Here is a 20,852-nt window from a genome sequence, read left to right as displayed (position 1 = left end):
TAAGCACCTGTGAAGTAGGTACTATTATTCTCATTTTACCAATGAGGAACAGAGACTTATAATACCTAAGTAAGCTCACCCAACTCGATGTGGTGGAACTGGGTTTGAACCACTATGTAAAGTGCTTCATGCAGCACCTGTCATATGCATTCAAGTGTTAGCTATTATTATTTTCACTGTATAGAACTCTTCCAAGGATGATTTTTTCTGAATTTTTTCTAATTTCCCCTTGTGTTTACACCAAAAAATTTCCTGGTTGGAAAACATTTCCTGTTCATAGACAGCTGTGGGTAGAAATGAATCCATTCAATGCCCAGTATTTGCAGTGTTCACGACTATTTGGTTCTCCTTATATAATTTTAATAGATAAAAGTCAGTAACTTCATACATGAATTGCCCTCGAATGGCTTTTAGCTCTTTTAATTGAAAGACTGGGAATTTTATGTCTAAAGGTGGATTTTATGATATCTATTGAATTCTGTGTTAATATCTTTTCCTTCACCTTGGATAAAAATAAAGAAGCACATCATATCTTTTCTGTTAAAAAAAAGTGGTAGAAAAGGAGACGAGCGCTCTGATTTGCTTTTACTTTTCTCAGGGGTCCTCACTAACTGTGTGGCTTTCCTAGGGGAGGTGGTCCTTGTGTTTAATATGCCTGCAGACGGCCCCGCAGACAAAGGGCAGCACCTTCCTGATGGGAGGACAGCCACTCCCACCAGCACGTTCACCCAGCAAGACATCAACGAAGGCATCGTGTGGTACAGGCACTCAGGGGTCCCAGCCCAGAGTGACTCCTTCCGCTTTCAGGTACCCTCTGCTTCCTGAATCTTCTGACGTCTGGATGGTCTGATGAAAACCATCACCCTTATTTATAAACAACTCAGGTCATTTTCTGTGATTGCCTGGAAGTCACATTTGGGAGAAGAAAAAAATGTAACTAGTAGCATTGAGAAATTTTTTTTTTAATCTGTCAATTCAGCCTTCTGGGTGTCTCTACAAGCAGAGTCATTCTACAACAAAGAGGTATATAATAGATAATGGCTAAAGTGTTTGGGAAAAAAGTGTTTTCAAAATGTTAAAATACCACATGGAGAAAAAAATCTTATTTTCTTTTTTCAAATGTTTTTGGAACATTTACCATCTTACGATAAGGTCATGGACTGAGCAGCCAAAGCCACTGGGTTCACGTTTCACTTCTGCCATGTGCTAGCTTTGGGAAAATTACTTGGGCAGAATCCTTGTGCTTCAGTTTCCTCATCTGTAAAATAGCATTACTGTAAGGATTTAATGAGTTAATACATATAAAGCATTTAGAATACTGCCTGTTACCGTGTAAGGGTGTGTGACTACCATTTATGGAGATTGGTCAAATACCAGTGCGGTAGACTGGATGTTTGTGTCCCCACCAAAGTTCAGATGTTGAAATCCTACCCCTCCATGTGATGGTATATGGGGGTGAGGCCTTTGATTAGAATTAGATGAGGTCATGAGGGTGGTGCCCTCATGAATGGGATTAGCATACTTACAAGAGTCATAAGCGTACTTGCTCCCCCTCTCTGCTGCCTGCCATGGGGATACAGTGAAAAGTCAGCAGTCCACAACCCAGAAGAGGGCCCTCACTAGAACCCAGCCATACTGGCACCTTGATCTCAGGCTTCTAGCATCCAGAGCTGTGAGAAATAAATTTCTATTGTTTATAAGCCACCCACTCTATGGTATTTTTGTTAGAGTAGCCTGACCCAACTGAGGCAACCAGGCTATAAGGTTGGTTTAATTTATTCTGTCAATAAATTAAAGAACAAGAAATTATTCTGGGCACATTCTCTGACTACTATGAAGTACAATTAGAAATTAATAATAAAAGGGCAAAAAAAATCAAACCATTTGGAATTCCTTAATAATTACTAGTTCTAAAAGGAAATCAAAATGGCAAACTATTAAGAAATTTTGATCAGGAGGAAACAACTTATCAAAACTTAAATGATGTGGACAAAGTAATACTAGGAAGAAAATTGATGGCCTTAAGCTCTTATTATTGAACAGAAAAGCATGAAAATTAATGGACTAAATATTCAACTCAATAAGTTGGAGAACCACAGAGAAGCCAAAGGAAAGCAAAAGGAAGGCATTTATAGAGGTAAAAGTGGAATTGACTAATTATAAGATGCTAGAATTGGTAAATGAGTACAAAACCTGAATCTTTGGAAAGACCCATAAAATTAGACAAACCTCTGTCAAGGATAATTTGGAAATAAATAATGGAACAGAAACACAAAGGAATGAGGAAGTCTGAATGAGAAAGAGCATTTAAGCATAGATACAGAAAAGATTTTGGGAAAGTGTCAGGGAAAATATAAAGAAGCCCTCATGGTGATCAGCCAAAGCAACATCACAATCCCTCTAAGTCTGAGCCATTTCCTTTGTCTAGGAATCCAGTAGGGGATAAACTACCACGATAGCTCACCTTGTTAAAATTATCATCCATTCTGCTCCTGATGCCTGGTGTGTACATCTTCATTGTCTGACTAATTTATATTGTGTAAAAGGTGTGCTTTCCCAGAGAGCTAGTTGAAATAAACCTGGAAACAGTTAAAATGAGATTATACTGAGCACACTGAATGTCCAATGAGTGAGCAAACAGTATGTGCCCTTTGCCCAAGTTAATTTTTCAATTTTGGCACCTGGGGACTCAACAGTCCTCAAATAATGAGTCAGAATGGAAGCAAAGACCTCAATCAAAAGAAGTCACCTCTACAAACTAGAATCCTCAGGTCTGCCTTTGCCTTCATCAGTATGAAGAACATTATCAGTTTGGAGCATTTCCCTGGAAAGTGATTCTCAGCACCTGCGAAAATGATATTTGATTGCTTTTGCAAGTTGGTTACTAAGTGGGTTATTATAAAATAGCAAAAGTTACTGATTTTTGTAAACAAATTCACTAGAGTTTAAGACTCTAAAAACATCATTACTTAGAAAGTGGTTCCCTTTGGAGGGTCTTCACACATTCTGCTCAAAATGTGTTTAGAACTCCTACCTGAAATCTCCTTCAAAATCTGTGGGATATTCTTTAGATTATCCTCAGTAGTGACAGTATATCATCCTTTGGAAGTGGATTTTAAAATAAAACCCTATAGCCCAAAGTCATTCAGAATCGTGTCTGGTAAAAAAGAAGAGTAGCAATTATTTTTGGTTAAAACAAGGAGTAATTATGAAGTAACAAGCTCAGTTTTCTTACATGATTTGTGAACCCCCTCTGAAGCATTTCAAAAAGTACATTTTGAATACTGACAGCATCTTTATTGCAAGTATGAAACAACTCTCTGGGATCATTTTCTCTTGGATGTGAAGGTTTTGGTGTGTTTGTTTTTAAAATCTCGTGGTTTGATAGGCTTATCTCATATTTTGATGTGAAACGACACAGACACTGTAGCTACGTGCTAAAATAAATGGTTAGCAACTTTCCCCATTCATCATTTTAGTGTCCCTTAGGATTTTAGACTATTTAAAAAAGATGCCGTTCTAATGATTCTTCTCTCTTGTCCTTTCTTTTTATTTTCTTTAAAGCAGAAAATGCAATACAATGAGTTGTATGGATTTAATTTCGTTTTAATGTTGATGTGCTGTCATGAGCCATCAATGCAGCCCATCTGTTACTTTGCATCTAAGACTTGGGATTTGTGTAATGCAAGTGGTATTTAAAAATTAGAGCATGGCATAGTGAGAAGAAAGCAGGCACATTTTTGGCAGGGGAAGGAGCCCTGGTTTTGGCATATTCAGATCACGTTGACATAGCCTCAGGGGATGCAATTTGAAAAAGACCAACATATTTTACACCCATGTCTTTGCTAGGGAAGCTAGAACTGAGTCCGTTGCTTGGTAATCTGCTCACCTCTCACTTCCTGCAGAGTTCCATTCCTTTTCTTCAAGAGATAGGAGAACATATCTTCCCCTTTCCTGATTTCCTAAAGCTTCCAACTTGAGTCACTGTGGTCAGTAGGAAGGTCACAAACCTGCTGACCTGGTTTTAAATACTGACTCTTGTTGGCTATGTGACCTTGACACCTTAATTTTTTGACCTTCAGTTTCCTCATCTGTAAAAAAGGAGATAATAATATCTACTTGATGGGTATTCGGTAAGAAAACTTTTGAAAAGTAGCTAGCACAGTGCCGAGCCCATGACAAATGTTCAGTGAATGATAGCTGTGGTTGTTAATATTATTTATGGTGACACTATAAGATGCCTCCTTGGAAACAAGTTGATATTCTGAGGCTTGAGCTCCAGGCGCCTGATGTGATCAAGGTACAGAGAAGACAGTTTTCCTGGAGGGTGTAACTTTAGAAGATATAGAGAAAGGGCTGCTATTCCTGCCTTTTTCTCAGGATTTACAGAACCCTGCCCCCTCTCACATGGAATTAACGCAACTCCACATGGCCACACGGGCCTTAGCAATTCTTCTAACAAGGCTAAGGAGCAAACAATGGAAGGAAGGCGAGGTTAAGGGAACAGCGAGGTAGCACCGAGGAAAGGGAGAGGCTGCATGAGAAAAGCATCATTTTTCAGCATTTTTGAAGCAGGAAAAAGTTGATTTTGTGACCACTACCCTAGTTGTAAACGTTCTTAATCTTGCCTTGCAGTGATGAGGCTGGGATTTGTCATTTATAATCTAGGTGTAGATATCTGTGCTGGGTAAAGACTAAAGTGAAATAAACATCACGTATATTGATATAATGTGTTGTGTATGCTCATAATGAGACATTATGTAGCTATCAAAATTATGTTTTCAAGAATGTTTAATGGTATAGCAAAATATCATAGTATTGTGTTAAGTAAACATTTAGAACATACAGTTGTATATAGTTTCACATATGCATAGAAAAAAGATTAAACTGAAATGCAGCGATATATTAGTAACAACTATTTCTAGGTAGTGAAATTCTAGATGATTCTTATTCCTTATTTATACCTTCCTGCAACTTCACAATTGCCTAAAATGCTTATGTATCTTTTTTATAATCAGTAAAAAAATGAATCTTAAAATATGAAGAGCAGAATGAAAATTGTAATACAGGAGCATACAGAATTCAAAGACAGATGGTTCAAAAGGGAAAAAATAAACACAGGCAAGCATACTCTGCCCACCAGAGGCTCAGCAGTGTGCCGTGTCTTTGCAGGTGTCCAGTGCCACGGAGGCTCACGCCCATCTGGAGAGCCGCATGTTCAACATCGCCATCTTACCCCAGACTCCGGAAGCACCCAGACGCTCTCCAGGAGCATCTCTCCACATGACCGTGAGTTGGGTGCCAGGGCCCATGGTTTCTGCTTGGAGGAAGCGGGTTGATGAGATTTGACGGAATGCTTGGCTCAGAACACAGGCTCTGGGGTCAAAAATACCAGCCCTGTGAACTCGTTTCTCATTGACTTGAAAGAAGAAACTTAAAATTCCCAGAGTGAAAGGAAGGTTAGAGGGAATCCACCCCAGCCTCCCATCCATTGCTGCTGAGCCCTTTTACAGCATTCCAGACAGTCACAGAACCGTTCCTTGAGTACCTGGAAGGGATTTCAGGCTTATATCCATTTAATGATGACTATTTGGGTATAATTATTCAGCCAGTTAGAGTTCCATCTAGCTGGAGAAACTGTTATTCTGTTTTAGAAGTCCTGTTAGTAGTTTCCTTGCTATTATAAAAGTTTCCTGGGGAAAACGATGTCTGTGCTGACTCCAGAAGGATAAGTAGCAAATATGCAAGTGAAGGTTTGGGAGGCAGGTTGGAAAGAATAGCGGGGTGATGGCAAAGGGCATCACCAGGCATAAAAATAACACATGCAAAGACCCAGAGGGGAGAGACAATATGATTGGTGGGAAAATTGCAAACAGTTCAATGAGACTGGAAGATGAGAGAGGCTGAAAGGGAGTGGTGAGCCTGTGGGGTCCTGCGAGCTAGACCACAGAGGAGCTTGTATGCTGCGTGGGAAGGAGCGTGGACACGTGGAAAGGTTTGGAGCAAGGTGAGAAGTAAGTTAGTACATGGCGTTTAGTTCAGACAGTTAGCAGTTCCACTGTAATTCTATATGTATGGGGCATGTAATGCCAGAACCCCTCTTCTGGACAGAGCCACAAGCACGTTAAGTCCTTGTAAATTAATCATCATGGATCCACATTTTAGTTAGCGCCCGCGTAATTACACTCCAAAGTGGTGTAGCACTCCTGAGCTGCAACAAAGACAGCAGGTAGAGTTTTAGAAATTATGGGTCTGGGGTTTGACAGAGACATAAAAGGGGAAACAAAGTTTTTAATGGATACAAGCTATCGGCACTTCCACCGTAAACTGTAATTTAAAGAAATCATAATTCAGGGACTCTATAAAGTCTATAATTCATCATTCTGACTGGAGGAGCTTGGATCAGAATTTTCTCTAAAGTGTAAAGAAAAATGTGCATACACATTTCTTGCCGAATGCTAATGTGGTGTTATTTTGACTTTAGAGGAAAAAAAAAATGGGCCAGGAGCCATGAAGATGGCATCACTCCCACTCTTTTGCTGAGAACCTCTAGAAACTTTTCAACATACTTGACCTTGAGGGTCTCAGGTTGCATGTTTGTGAATTAGGTCTGTCCTGTGTAATTTAGGGTATCACAAAGGTTAGTCTACCATAAAATGTGATCAGGTTACTCTTTCATTCCTTAAAATATACACAGTTTATATTTCTTTTGACATTAATTAGGGCCATTACTGTAAGACAGACATACTGTAATCTGTGACAAAAGCACATTCTCAATTCAGTGATTTGGACTCACGTAAGCACATAAGTTTTGTACATATTTGGTAAACACATTGTGAATACATATGCTAAGTTCATACATAGTATATTCATATAGATATTTAAGGGTAGGAGTCTACCTCTCCAATCATTCAGTTATTCAGTCTTGCACACTTTCGGGCCCCTAATTTATGCCAAGTTCTGTGGAAGACATTGGAGATTCAGTGATCATATAATACAGTCTCTACTAGTCTATTTTAGACTTAGAGTCTAAAAAGGGAGACAAGAAAATAAACAGTGACAATACAGTTATAAATGTCATGACAGAGACATGGCATGGAAGCAGATAGCAGGGCACCTAGTCCAGCAAGGCATAGGCGAGGTCAGGGAAGGCGTCCTCTAGAAGGTGAACCAAGCTGGTTGAAGTGAATATTATCTTTAAATCAGGGTCTCAACCTTCAGCCTGCATTAGGGTCGCCTATAGGGCTTGTTAATTCACAGATTGCTGGAGCCCACCCCAGAGTTTTCCAATTCAGTAGGTCTGGTATAGGGCTGAGAATTTGAGTTTCTAACAGGTTCCCAGGTGATACGGTTGCTACTGCTCTGCTCACTACACGTGCAGACCCTCTTATCTAGACTAGAAATAGGGGGAAATCTATTCCAGGCAGAGGAGCAGCATTTGAAAAGAAGATGGAGACACAGGAGAACGTAACATGTTTCAGGAATGACAGAGAGTTCAGTTGGCTGGAGCATAAATCTTTAGGTGAAGAAGAAAGAAGAAATGAGAGATCACGGAGGACCTTAAGATGAGATGAAGGAGATTCCATTTTGTCCAGAAAGGCTGTTAGGGCAAGTAGGATACAGCAGAGAGGTGGCATGCTCAGATTCTCAATTTGAGAAGGTCATTTTGGCTGCAGGGTAGAGAACACCCCAGATGGGGCCAGACAGGGAGCAAGGAGGCCAAGAAATAGGCTACTGAAGTCACCTAGAACAAGAAAGGTTGGTGGCATGAAGGTCATGCGCTGGCAATAAGGATTAAGAGTTGGTGAGATCTTGAAGAGATACTCGTACACTCATGTTCATTGCAGCATTATTCACAATAGCCAAGAGATGGAAGCAACCTAAATGTCCTTCGACAGATAAGTGGATAAAGAAAATGTGGTATATACAACCACTGAATATTATCCAACCTTTAAAAAAAGGAAATCCTGTCATATGCTACAGTATGAGTGAACCTTAAGGATACTGTCCTAAATGAAATAAGCCAGTCACAAAAAGACAGATAATGCAGGATTCCACTTATATGAGCTAGTCAAACTCTTACAAACAGAAAGTAGAACGGCGGTTGCCCCTGTGGGGAATGGGTGGGGTGTGGAGAGAGAAAAGAGGAATTGTTATTCAATAGCGTTTCAGTTTTGCAAGAGGAAAAAAATCTCGAAATCTGTAGTACAGCAATGTGCATCTAGCTAACGCTACTGTACTGTACACTTAAAAGTGGTTAAGGTGGTAAAAAAACAAGTTAGGAGGAGATTAGAGATATTTAGAGACAGTGCTCAATTAACTATGGAAGAGGGTGAAGCACCCCAGTTTCTGAGCATACAGAGATGCCATTCATTGAGATGGGGAATGTATGAGGACTTGAGGGGGAGGGGGAGGGGTGGAAGGCATGGTGCTTTCAGTCTGGGCTGTGCTTGTAAAGGGCGTGCCTATTAAGGGCAGGTAGAAGAAGATCAGTAGCTATTCAAGGTGAGTGATAAACCTTTGAGAATCATTAATGGCAGGTAGTGGTTAAATCCTCAGAAATCACTGAGATTCCCCAGGAAGACTGCACAGAATGAGAAGCAATATAACCAAATACCTGCCTACATGAAAATTTGTTCTGTGGCATTTCTGTAATTCTGTTATTCATCAAATCTAAGATCCTTTAAATGGGATCTTATGATTTGGTTTGTAGTGTTCATCAGAATTATATGCATGCATATATATAAGATATGTATACACATATATCATATATATATAAACATGTGTGAGGTGTGTACATTTAGAATATATATCAAATTTGGGCAAGGGGATCTGAAGACAGGCATATCACAGCATAGATAATGTCAGATTCTTCAAGTAAGTTAATAGATTCACATCAACTCCCGGTTCTCCAAGTAATCATCCACTATTTGACTTAGAAGATCCTTAAGGGCAAAATCTTTGATTTATTAATCTTGGTATCTTCCTCAGCATCTAGCACAATGCCTTATATAAAATAGTTGCTTAGTAAATATTTGTTGACTAAGTGAATATTTTCAGGCCTACTTTCACATGGCTAATAATATCTTCTTGTATGACCTTCGAATTCAAACAAATTAATTATATGGGTACACACACACACACACACACACACACACACACACACACACACACTTTGAATATCATATTTCCAAGTCCTCTCTTAAAGGGGAAATAAATTCTGTTATCTCTTAATGTGAAAGAAGATTGATTATTTCCTTTTTTAAGTGATTGCGGTACTCAGGGTTGGGTTGCCCAAGGTCACCACTTGAGGAAAAGGCCTTTCTTTCCTGGTTTCATTTGCTTCCAGAGTGATTGCTGTAGCAAGAGTTCTCTTAAAACCATTCTTACTGAGGCTAACAGGGATCCAGTTAGAACAGCTGCTCTTTTTGTGATATGGACTCAAGCCTGGGCCTGCTGTATTTGTTTTATGGCTATGGGTGTCTGTGTCTATGTTTTCTCTTGAGACATTTCAGATACTAGTAGAATTATTATCTGCAGTCTCTGGAAATGTCTTGTTATCCTTGGAATTACTGTTGTGCTTTATCTGAGTCTTTCACACTACTTAGCATTTTCTACCTTAGAGCTATTTATGAGTTTCCCCCACTGAAAAGTGAAATTCCTTGAGGAAAAGGTCTATATCTGATTCATCTTGTATCTTCTACAGCTTTTTGCCTGGTACCTTGCACATAGTAGGTTCTTACTAAAAATTTAGTACATGAATATATGAATTAATTAAATGTGTTGAATACATGAATATATGAATTAATTTTGTTGTCCTAACTGAACCATGTGAGAAGACGGTAGGACCTTCATTTTACTTATCTCATCTCATCATTCATGGGTGTGTGATTTCTCAGGCCCGCCATGGGCTTTGCTGCTTTGGTAGAATGACAGTCAACATGGGAAATCCTTTTTTTTTTTAATGGAGGGTGAAATGATAATGTCATTTATAAATTCTGACCTGGAAGTTTAAAGATGTTAGTCATGCACACTTTGCTATATCTTAAGTGTTCAAATCTTTGCCTCTCTAATTCTTTAGATGACATTGAAATACAATGAAAAAATATTCTTAAAAAATTATCTATGAAGTTGTTTTTTCAAGTATTTTTATTACTAGCTTAATTTTTTTCATAATAATATTTTTTCATTCATTCAACAAATTTTTATCGAGCACTTCCATGTGCCGTGTGCTTGGTGCTTGGGGTCCATGAACAAACAAAAATTCATGTTCTCACGGAGTTTACATTCTCTTGGGGGAGGGGAATAGACAATAAGTTATAAACAAAATAAATAAGCAACTCACATATAGCATGTTAGTGAGAAGTATAATGATAAAACAAAAAGTAGATCAGGGCCAAGAAGACTGGAAATGTAGCAGGGGAGACCTAGGTTGTAATTTTAAATAATGTGGTCAGGGTAGGTTATCTAAAGACAATGACATTTAAAGAAAGACTTGCAGAAGGTAAGAGAGATAGCTGTTCAGATACCTGAGGAAAGAGCATTCCAGGCCCAGGGAACCATTCATTTAGAGGTATCAAGGTAGGAGCATGCCTAGATATTCAAGGAACAGCAAGGAAGGCAGTATGGCTGGATCAAAGTAAGTGGAAGCCAGAGGAATCTGCATGAATTCACAGATGTGCTAAGTGGGCGGATGGGGGTGGAGCAGATTCGGGATCATGTCCGCCTCACGGGCCATTGTAGGGACTTTTGATTCTGAGTAACATGGAGAGCTATTGCAGGATGTTGAGTAGAGGTCAATGTCCTTTTTAAAGGCATCATGCTGGCTGCTGTGCTGATAGACTGTTGGGGGAGGGCAAGAGAGCAGCTGGGAGGCCATCGTGGTAATCCAGGTGAGAGAATGTGGCTCCCAGCAGGATGGTAGCAATGTCATGGGGAGAAGTGGTTGGATTCTGGATGTATTCAGAGGTAATATGGGTATTATGGAAACCATTATTCTATAATCTTCCTTTGTTGACAGATAGTTTAATAAAAAAATAAGTGTCTTCTATAATGATTTCCATTAACTTTAGTCTCTCATTTCTTACTGTTTAATTGATAAATATTGAACATTTCAAATAGCCAATATTAAAACTGATTATACGTTGATATAGCTCAAACTCAATATTGCTTTCTTCAGAGAATCAAGTCCTCGCCTTTTCTGCTTAGTGTCAATTTCTATTAGTAAAGAAATAGTATCAACAAATCTGTAATAAAACATATGTTTTCTTGGCTAGAACACATTTCCCTTTTCTGTCGTCCTAGGTCCATGATAATTCTTTTTTCTTACCACTTTATTGTTTTAGGGACATCTAAATTTTCGAAAATATCCCATAATACTTTGAGAATTTTCAGATATCCTGATGGTTTTGAGATTAAAAGGTGGCAAGTGGTACTGAACAATGTACTCACCCTGCACTTTTTGTCCGTGTATCTGTGCCCACACGTGTACACATTTATAGATGTATGCACGCATGAATGGGCTGTAAACACCTTACATAGGGCATATATTTTTCTTTTGTTGTCCTAACCTGTTTTATTTTAGGGTGAGAGACCAGCTGCTATTTGCAATTCTGATTTTCCTTGCTCATTACATTCCAGACCTGAGCAATGACCTGAAATAGGGGGTTGTCCTAACCTGCAAATGCTGCCTCTCCCAGGAGGAGTATGCCTTGGGGACAATTACGAAGCAACTGCAATGTTCAATCTTTTCATTGGTAAAAGGAAGAACACCACGCCCTCCTCCATGAGAATTACTGAGCCCTACTCAATCCTTTCCTAAGTGGGAAATTCCTTCTGAAAGTAGCAGAGCTTGAAAGAGCAGGAGAGCATGTCAAACTCTAACTCTTCAAGGGTCAGTTCGGAAGAGTCTGCAATGAGCAGATATTTTTGTTCTGTTTTATTATCGGCATGTGTGACCCAGGCAAGGGGCCCGTGCTCACACTCCTTTTCCATTTTCTCCTCCCCACTCTGTTTTTGCTGCTGTCCCCAAATTTCTGTTAGGTCTGGTCACGGAATTCTGAATCTCTCCTTTTTTTTTAATGTTGTCAACTGTTAATGGGTTGTGAAGACACACAGGTGAATGGATTGTGAAAGCTGCACACACATTGGCCTTCAGATTAATTTCACTTGACTAGTTCATTGGGTCCTGAAAGCTAGAAGCAAAAAGCAGTATCTAGTTCTTTTGAATAGTACGATGGAGATGAAGAGAAATATTGACTATTGTTATAAGCTGTAATAAACACATAAATCTCTGAATTCAAATGGTGAGCCTCTTTGGCATTTGAGGTGAGTTCATCTTTAGCCATTTGAAACCATCAAAGTTAAAAAAAGAAAAGAATGCATCACAGTTCCCACTAGTAAGCTGGGGGGTTGGGAGAAATTCTCACCAGATATAATCTTAGCCCGTTAAATTAGAGGAGCAGAGCTGTAGGGATCCAGCTGTGAATAGAAGAATAGCCAGCTGTGATGGCTCACTTCCACACATGTGCCACTGTGAGTTCCAACTAGGGAGAAGTGATCATATTGGGACACCCACAGCATGCACCAACATAAACCCAGGGGGCCAAGGGCAGGGGAGAGAAGGGTCAGCCGGGACGAATCTGCAAGGAGACCAGATCCTTCTGTTGAACTCTCAGAGAAAATTTTGCTTTATGTGACTAACAGAGTAAGTTGATTTTTTTTTTTTTTAATGAGGTTTGTTTTTGCCTCTGGCTTTTGTTTTCGTCACACTATTTTTTCTTCTTCTCTCTTAAACTTTGTGTAGGCTCGGGAGGACGGCCTGACTGTGATTCAGCCTCACTCTCTCTCCTTTGGAAACTCTGAGAGACCAAGTGGAAAGATAATATATAATATCACTCTACCTTTGCATCCAAGTCAAGGTAAGGCGTGCAGTAAATGATCTTTTGAGTGGTGCTATTGTCTTCTACTTGTTGACCAGCCTTAAAAGCTCTGGAATTCTGTCTGCTTCTACTTGTTGAGGATTTAAGGAGTAACAGTTATTCATCACCTCTGTTCCTGTCCTCTGAGTTGAGAACCAATTGAGAGGGAGACCCTGTGGCCGGACAGATGGAGATGAATGTGTCAGCTTTGGTACTGACAGAGCTGTCCTGGAGAACACAGTGTGCACATAACTTCATCACTGGATGAGTTCCACTCCCACGCACAGGCAGAACTGGACAGACCCACGCACTGCCTGTAGACACAGGGCCTGCCCTGGTGAGGTTCTGATAGGCGAGTGGACCGGACTGAGCATGCGCTAAGGACAAGGAGCTCCGCCAGAGAGCCCAGTGGGGGCTGAGCCACATGTACTCAGTTTCTCCCCCACATGGATAAGTCTCGCCTCCTCTCTTTTTTTTTTTGTCTGTGCTGGGTCCCCGCCTCTGCGCGAGCGCCCCCTCCAGCCGCGGCAAGCGGGGGCCACTCCCCACCGCGGCGCGCGGGCCTCCCACCATCGCGGCCCCCACCGCCGCGGAGCACAGGCTCCAGACGCGCAGGCTCAGCAATTGCGCAGGCTCAGCAATTGCGCAGGCTCAGCAATTGCGCAGGCTCAGCAATTGCGCAGGCTCAGCAATTGCGCAGGCTCAGCAATTGCGCAGGCTCAGCAATTGCGCAGGCTCAGCAATTGCGCAGGCTCAGCAATTGCGCAGGCTCAGCAATTGCGGCCCACGGGCCCAGCCGCTCCGCGGCACGCGGGATCCTCCCAGATCAGGGCGCGAGCCCGCGTCCCCCGCATTGGCAGGCAGACCCCCAACCACTGCGCCACCAGGGAAGCCCCCCTCCTCTCTTTTTTTAACCCAGGTAATAAATTCTGTTTATGACTTCTGTAAGTTTATATAGTGCTCCTACAGATGAATACCCTGTGAGCTTCAAAAAACCAAATACGCTTACAGTAGTATTATCGGTCACCCAAATGAAGGGGAAGGAAACTTCGTAATTGTGAGAATGTGCAAATGTTCTCATTAAGGAGATATTGACCCAGAAGACCATTTATTATCTGTCATGTCAAATGCTTCACAGCTATGGAATTCCCATCGTGACCAACATGTGTCAGCACACGGTTCCGTGCTCTCGTACAGGAGCATGGAAACGTGGAACTACAATTAGAGGAGAGGTGGGCCCTGGCCATCAGTCCCCAGCCTTCAGATCCCTTAACTTTGGGCTCAGCTACCAAGCCTGTGCCCAAAGAGATGTGTGTGTGCCTCACAGTGAGGAGATCAGCTTCTACGAAGACACTTCTGCTCCTGTCTCTGAGGCAGCTCTCCCAAGACCAACCACTGCCTTAGCTATGAGCCTTTCACATTATCAGTTTCTCCCAAGGAGAAATTAAATTTCATTTCCCTTTTGATAAAGTCCAAAGAAATTAAAAGACTAAAAGTCATCCGTCTTCTTTTTTAATCTGCTAAGCCATAGCTAGAGTCGTCCTCCCTCCGTTGCTAGGGTGGAGATGTTCTTTCAGACCAGCAGCCTGAATGGCTGTAGGTCTGTCAGTCCCTCAGAAGCTGAATTAGTGTCCTCCTTTTAAAGAGTAACTAGGACATGAAAGATGATCATAGCATCAGTTCTGTACCTGCAAAATTTAGAAATGACAGGCAAATCTGCAGCCCCTAAAGCATTTATAACTTAGTGAGAATTGCAAATCCAGATCTTAGAACAATCAAGATACATCTTACTATTGCCAAAGGTCATCATAGAGACTAAGGAGTTTCTGAAGGAAAGAGGGTAGATTGAAAAAAATTTTTACAACCTCACCAGGAGACCAGCCTGTGCCATTTTTGTAGCGACCTTGACCTTTGAACTTAAACTCAATTGAGAGAATCTCATAATTATGGTACAGTGTCTATGACTTCAGAATTTCCAGGTCTAAGCTACATTAGGGGGCAGTAGTTTGCATCTTACTATTGTTTATGGTCAATGAGGCCTAGTCAAGGGTATCTGGGTTTCAGATTTGCCCTTTTCTTGAATAACTGAAGAATAGCATACCAAGAACAACCTGAGAGCAATTGTTCCTGAAGGATAAAAGACTTCCACCAGTGGGAAAGGCAGCTTTATGGCTCTGATCATTCAGTCAGCCGTCAGAATTACTGTTGATTGCTCATGCCGTCTCTCTTCCTGCTAGGCATCATCGAACACAGGGCCCAGCCTCACTCTCCCATCCGGTATTTCACCCAGGAAGACATTAACCAGGGCAAAATCATGTACCGTCCCCCCACTGCAGCCCCCCACCTCCAGGAGATCATGGCCTTCTCCTTTGCTGGTAATGCTTTTTTTCTCTATTTTGAGGCACCCAAGCTGCTCCTTGTGGTTCTTCAGGGCATACTTTTAATAAAGCCTTATTTTGTGCCTCCTGTATGGCAAGGCCCGAATGGGCCTTGGAGATCTAGTGGTGAGCAAAAAAGAGGCAGGAATCCTGGTCTTGGCGAGTTTGGGGATCCTAGGTATAGAGATAGAATTTGTTCAATCATCCCAGTAATGAATGTTTAAAATTGCAGGCTGAGATAAGAGCTCTAAAAAGAAGGAAGAATGTTCAGTGGTGGAATTGGACGTAGCAAGACTGACCTAGATTGAGGGTCCACTGGAGGCTGCCCCAGGGAGATATTGACAGAAGAGGGGTGGGTAGAAGCTAACTAGGCTAAGTGTGTGTGTTGGGATCACTGGGAGAACATTCCTGAAGGAAGGGCACATGTCCCTGTGCAGAGGCCCCGGGAGGGAGAGAACGTGACGTTCTAGGCACTGAAAAAAGTCATTGTGTCTGGAATGTGGAGGGTTGAACAGAGCAGGGATGGGCCTGGAGGGAGAGATAGAGGGCAGACCTTAAGGCCACTGTGAGACTGCAGGGATTTGGAGCCTTATCCCAAGAACAATAAGAACCTGGTGGAGGTTTTAAGATATAGGAGGATGCCTTTTCATAAGGATCTCATTGACTGCAGTGATGGGAGTGATTTGAGGACGAAGCCAGGACAGATGGGCATGTGGATGAGGGGAATCTAGTGCCATACTTCATGGAAGGTCCCATGTAGGCGACCTTTGGGATTAAAACCAGGATTTGACGAAGGCACCTTTTTTAAAGAAGAGAAGATTGAGCAAAAGAATAACTACATTTCTAATTCAAGCAAGTGTGTGCCCTTCCACTAAGCCAAGATAGCCTTAATCCTTTGCCACCCATTATGTCTCCCCTTGACCCAGTATTCAAAGCTGCTGAGTTTTAAGTCCCTACCCCTAAATATTTCTGTGCTTTGGAATGATTCTAAAAATCTTGAAGCCTGTTTCTTTATTATCTTTAAGATGTATATGTCACATAACACGATTAATATAGAGTATTATTTTTATATAGTAGCTTTAATCATACAGAACAGTTGGTGATTTCTTATGGTGAGTTGAACACAGGTTGAATAATTTTTAGAGTTATGTTTTCAAGTATGGCAAACATTTAAAGTAATATTTGCCATTATTTACTATGCCATTATAGATGCAATTGTCTAGAAAATAATTAACTCCTCAATTAGATTGAAAATCCCTAAGCTCTGGGATAGACCTCTTCTCTAAGAGTATCCCCAGTGTTTACTAACTGGATAACTCATAGCCAGTGAAAATGTTCATGGTCCTCTAACCCCAACTTTACAAGACCTACTTTACAAGAAACTCAGGTTATCCTGGGCTTAGAGGGAAAGAAAGCATGTCAGCCCTGGTTGAGGTTATTTCCGAATCCACTATGATCGCCTGTGTTCCTAGAGCTTTTTAGAGAGAGCAGACTCCTATCCTGTATAATCTACGGGATAAATGCCACGAGATAAATCTCTTACACTGTTATAGTGTGTAAATCAATGTCCCAGGCATCACTATATTCTACAATGGAATTGACCCACCAGAAAGCCTTGTCAGTGATCTACGACATCACCCACATTCACCGATTTGTAGGATTTTATGTACTGGTAAAATGGGATCTGAATGAATGTATTATAAATCACTCTAACTGATGTGATATAAAATTATTCCACTCTGTGATTCTTTTTGTTACTTAAAATTAGTGTTGGCACCATTAAAGTCAACATAACATTAGCAGACAACCTGGTGATCTTCCCTTAAGTCATAATAATTTAGGTTAAAATGTCCTTTCCTTGTCTAACCTCTGCCCTATATTTTGTACCTTTCCCATCTATTTCTGACCCCAAATGTTTAGTATACTTATTTTCTCTCTTCTGTTCTTTCAGGTCTCCCAGACTCAGTGAAATTCCACTTCACAGGTGAAAATTTTAATCTCAATTTTATTAGAAAATGGAATTTTTCCTTCTTTTTGCTCTCTTCATCATTACTTTTAGCTATTTTCTAAGAACAACTTAAAAGTTACATAAGTTTCTTCTAAAATAATCACATGGCTCGTTAAAATAGTAATAGCTTAACTTTGTATTCATAGAAAAAAATAATTATAATCCACCAAGGATACCAAAGATTAGTGTTCTTTAAGCCCAGTTTCAACTTGTCCTAATATCTATTAAAAAGAGGTAATAATGATTAAGATCTTAGACTTTGGATCCAGTCTGCCTGGGGTTCAGCCTACTTTGGAATAGTTTCTTAACGTCTCTGTACCTGAATGCCTTATCCATCAATGAGGATAATAAATAATAATTACATATGTGTAAAGCTCCCAAAATAGTGATTGGCACATACAGGCTTACCTCGTTTTATTGCACTTTACTTTATTGTGCTTCATAGATACTGCAATTTTTACAAGTTGAAGGTTTGTGGCAACGCTGTGTAAAGAAGTCTATCGGTGCCATTTTTCCAGAAGCATTTGCTTACTTCCTGTTTCTGTGTCACATTTTGGTAATTTTTACAATATTTCGAACTTTTTCATTATTAATATATTTGTTGTAGTGATCTGTGAGCAGTGATCTTTGATGTTAATATTGTAATTGTTTTGGGGCACCAGGAACCACACCCGTATAAGACAGTAAGCTTAATAAAAGTTGTGTGTGTTCTGACTGTTCCACCAACTGGCCATTCCTCTCTTTCTTTCCCTCTCCTCAGGCCTCCATATTCCCTGAGACACAACAATATTGAAACTAAACCAGTTAATAACCCTACAATGACCTCTAAGTTTTCAAGTGAAGGAAAAGTCACACATCTCTCACTTTAAATCAAAAACTAGGAATGATTAAGCTTAGTGAGGAAGGCATGTCAAAAGCCAAAATGGGCCAAAAGCTAGGTCTCTTGTGCCAAACAGCCAAGCTGTGAATGCAAAGGAAAAGTTCTTGAAGGAAATTAAAAGTGGTACTCCAGTGTACACACAAATGATAAGGAAGCAAAACAGCCTTATTGCTGATAGGAAGAAAGTTTTATTGGTCTGGATAGAAGATCAAACCAGCCACAATATTCCCTTAAGCCAAAGCCTAATCCAAAGCAAAGCCCTAACTCTCTGCAATTCTATGAAAGCTGAGAGAAATGAGGAAGCTGCAGAAGAAAAGTTTGAAGCTAGCAGAGGTTGGTTCATGCGGTTTAAGGAAAGAAGCCGTCTTCTTAACATAAAAGTGCAAGGTGAAGCAGTAAGTGCTGGTGCAGAAGCTGCAGCACGTTATCCAGGTGATTTAGCTAAGATCATTAATGATGGTGGCTACACTAAACAACAGATTTTCAATGTAGATAAAACAGCCTTCTGTTGGAAGTGTTATGACCCAGACAGTGAGCTGTGATAGCTGTGTATAGACCTCAGCATCCTAGTTTTAGTTCAAGTACAATAGAAGCTGAGTGCCAATAAGCAAAAGCAGAATCAGACCTGGCATCTATGCTGATGCAAAATAGAGACAGGCTTTCTTACTTAGGTCTAGAGTGAGGATGGATGACCATAAATCCTTAAACAGCTGTTTAGTTGGGATTGATTATTCCCTTAGAATCAACCATCCATATGTCCTATTATATTTCAGGTAGGGATAAATCTTAGTAGGGATAAAGTCATCTCCCTCAAACTCTCAGATATTCTTTTCTTCTTTGAGGGTTAAAAAGTCACACGTGAATTAATAGTAAATTTTAGGGTTGTGTCATTGGTTTTTTATTTTTTTTATTGTGGTATAATTGACACATAACATTGCATTATTTTCAGTTGTACAACATAATAAGTTGATATTTGTATATATTGCAAAATGATCACCACAATAAGTCTAGTTAACATCTGTCACCATGTATAGTTACAATTTTTTTTTCTTGTGATCAGAACTTTAAAAATCTGCTCTCAGCAACTTTCCAATATGCAATACAGTATTATTAACTATAGTCACTATGCTGTACATTATATTCCCATGTTTTATTTATCCATTCATCCACCAGTGGACAGTTAGGTTGTTTCCACATCTTGACTGTTGTGAATAGTGCTGCAATAAACATGGGAGTGCATATATCTCTTCGAGATACTGATTTCATTTCCTTTGGATACCCACCCAGAAGTGGGATTACCACATCATGTGGCAGTTCTAGTTTTAATTTTTTTAGGAGCCTTAATACTATTTTCTGTAGTGGCCGCACCAATTTGCATTCCCACCAACAGTATAAAAAGGTTCCCTTTTCCCCATGCCCTCATAACACTTGTTATCTTTTGTCTTTTTGATGATAGCCATTCTAAGAGGTGTGAGGTGATATCTCATTGTGGTTTTTTTTTTTTTTTTTTTTTTTTAAATTATTTATTTATTTATTTATTTATTTATTTATGGCTGTGTTGGGTCTTTGTTTCTGTGTGAGGGCTTTCTCTAGTTGTGGCAAGCGGGGGCCACTCTTCATCGCCGATGCACGGGCCTCTCACTATCGCGGCCTCTCTTGTTGCGGAGCACAGGCTCCAGACGTGCAGGCTCAGTAATTGTGGCTCACGGGCCCAGCTGCTCTGCGGCATGTGGGTTCTTCCCAGACCAGGGCTCGAACCCGTGTCCCCTGCATTGGCAGGCAGACTCTCAACCACTGCGCCACCAGGGAAGCCCCCCTCATTGTGGTTTTGATTTGCGTTTCCCTGATGATTAGTGAGTGAGAAACTTTTCATGAACATGTTGGCCATCTGTGTATCTTTTTTGAAAAATGTTTCAGATTTTCTGCCCATTTTAAAAATCAGATTGTGGGTTTTTTTGCTATTAAGTTGTATGAGTTCTTTATATATATATATATATATATTTTTTTTTTTTTTTTTGGATATTAACCCCTCATCAGATACGTGATTTACAAATATTTTCTCCCATTCTGTAGGTGGCCTTTTCATTTTGTTGACGGTTTCCTTTGCGGTGCAGAAGCTTCTTCCTTTGCTGTGCAAATGGGATGTAGTCCCACTTGTTTATTTTTGCTTTTGTTGTCAAATTCAAAAAGCCAAGGCTGATGTCAAGGAGCTTACCGCCTATGTTTTCTTCTAGGAGTTTTATAGTTTCAGGTCTTATGTTCAAGTCTTTAATCCATTTTGAGTTAATTTTTGTGTATGGTATAAGCTAGTGGTTCAGTTTCCTTCTATTGCATATGGCTGTCCAGTTTTCTTAACACCATGTCTTGAAGAGACTGTCCTTTCCCCATTTTATAGTCTTTGTTCTTTTTCATAAATTAATTGACCTTATATCTGTGGGCTCTCTATTCTGTTCCTTTGATCTATATATCTGTTTTTATGCCAATACCATACTGTTTTGATTACTATAACTTTGGAATACAGTTTGAAATCAGGGGTCATGATGCCTCCAGCTTTGTTCTTCTTTCTCAAGACTGCTTGGCTATTTGGGGGTTTTTTTGTAGTTCCATACAAATTTTAGGATTGTTTGTCTCATTTTTGTGGAAAATGCCATTGGAATTTTGATAGA

General features: G+C 40.3%; 1 protein-coding gene across 5 annotated transcripts in view; it reads left to right on the top strand.

The window, feature by feature from the left end:
* FRAS1 (Fraser extracellular matrix complex subunit 1) overlaps positions 1–20,852 on the top strand; it is a 445,822-nt gene that overhangs the window by 313,029 nt on the left and 111,941 nt on the right. For all 5 annotated transcript variants that reach the window (XM_036852337.1, XM_036852339.1, XM_036852338.1 and 2 more), the window contains exons 31-35: positions 629–807; positions 5,173–5,289; positions 12,806–12,920; positions 15,158–15,295; positions 17,250–17,282. In XM_036852337.1, the coding sequence (XP_036708232.1) occupies positions 629–807; positions 5,173–5,289; positions 12,806–12,920; positions 15,158–15,295; positions 17,250–17,282 (582 nt within the window). The remainder of the gene's footprint in view (positions 1–628; positions 808–5,172; positions 5,290–12,805; positions 12,921–15,157; positions 15,296–17,249; positions 17,283–20,852) is intronic.

Source organism: Balaenoptera musculus, chromosome 5 (assembly GCF_009873245.2).
Source record: "Balaenoptera musculus isolate JJ_BM4_2016_0621 chromosome 5, mBalMus1.pri.v3, whole genome shotgun sequence".
Taxonomy (NCBI): domain Eukaryota; kingdom Metazoa; phylum Chordata; class Mammalia; order Artiodactyla; family Balaenopteridae; genus Balaenoptera; species Balaenoptera musculus.
Note: the sequence above shows the minus strand (reverse complement) of the source record. Positions and strands in the feature narration are given on the sequence as shown.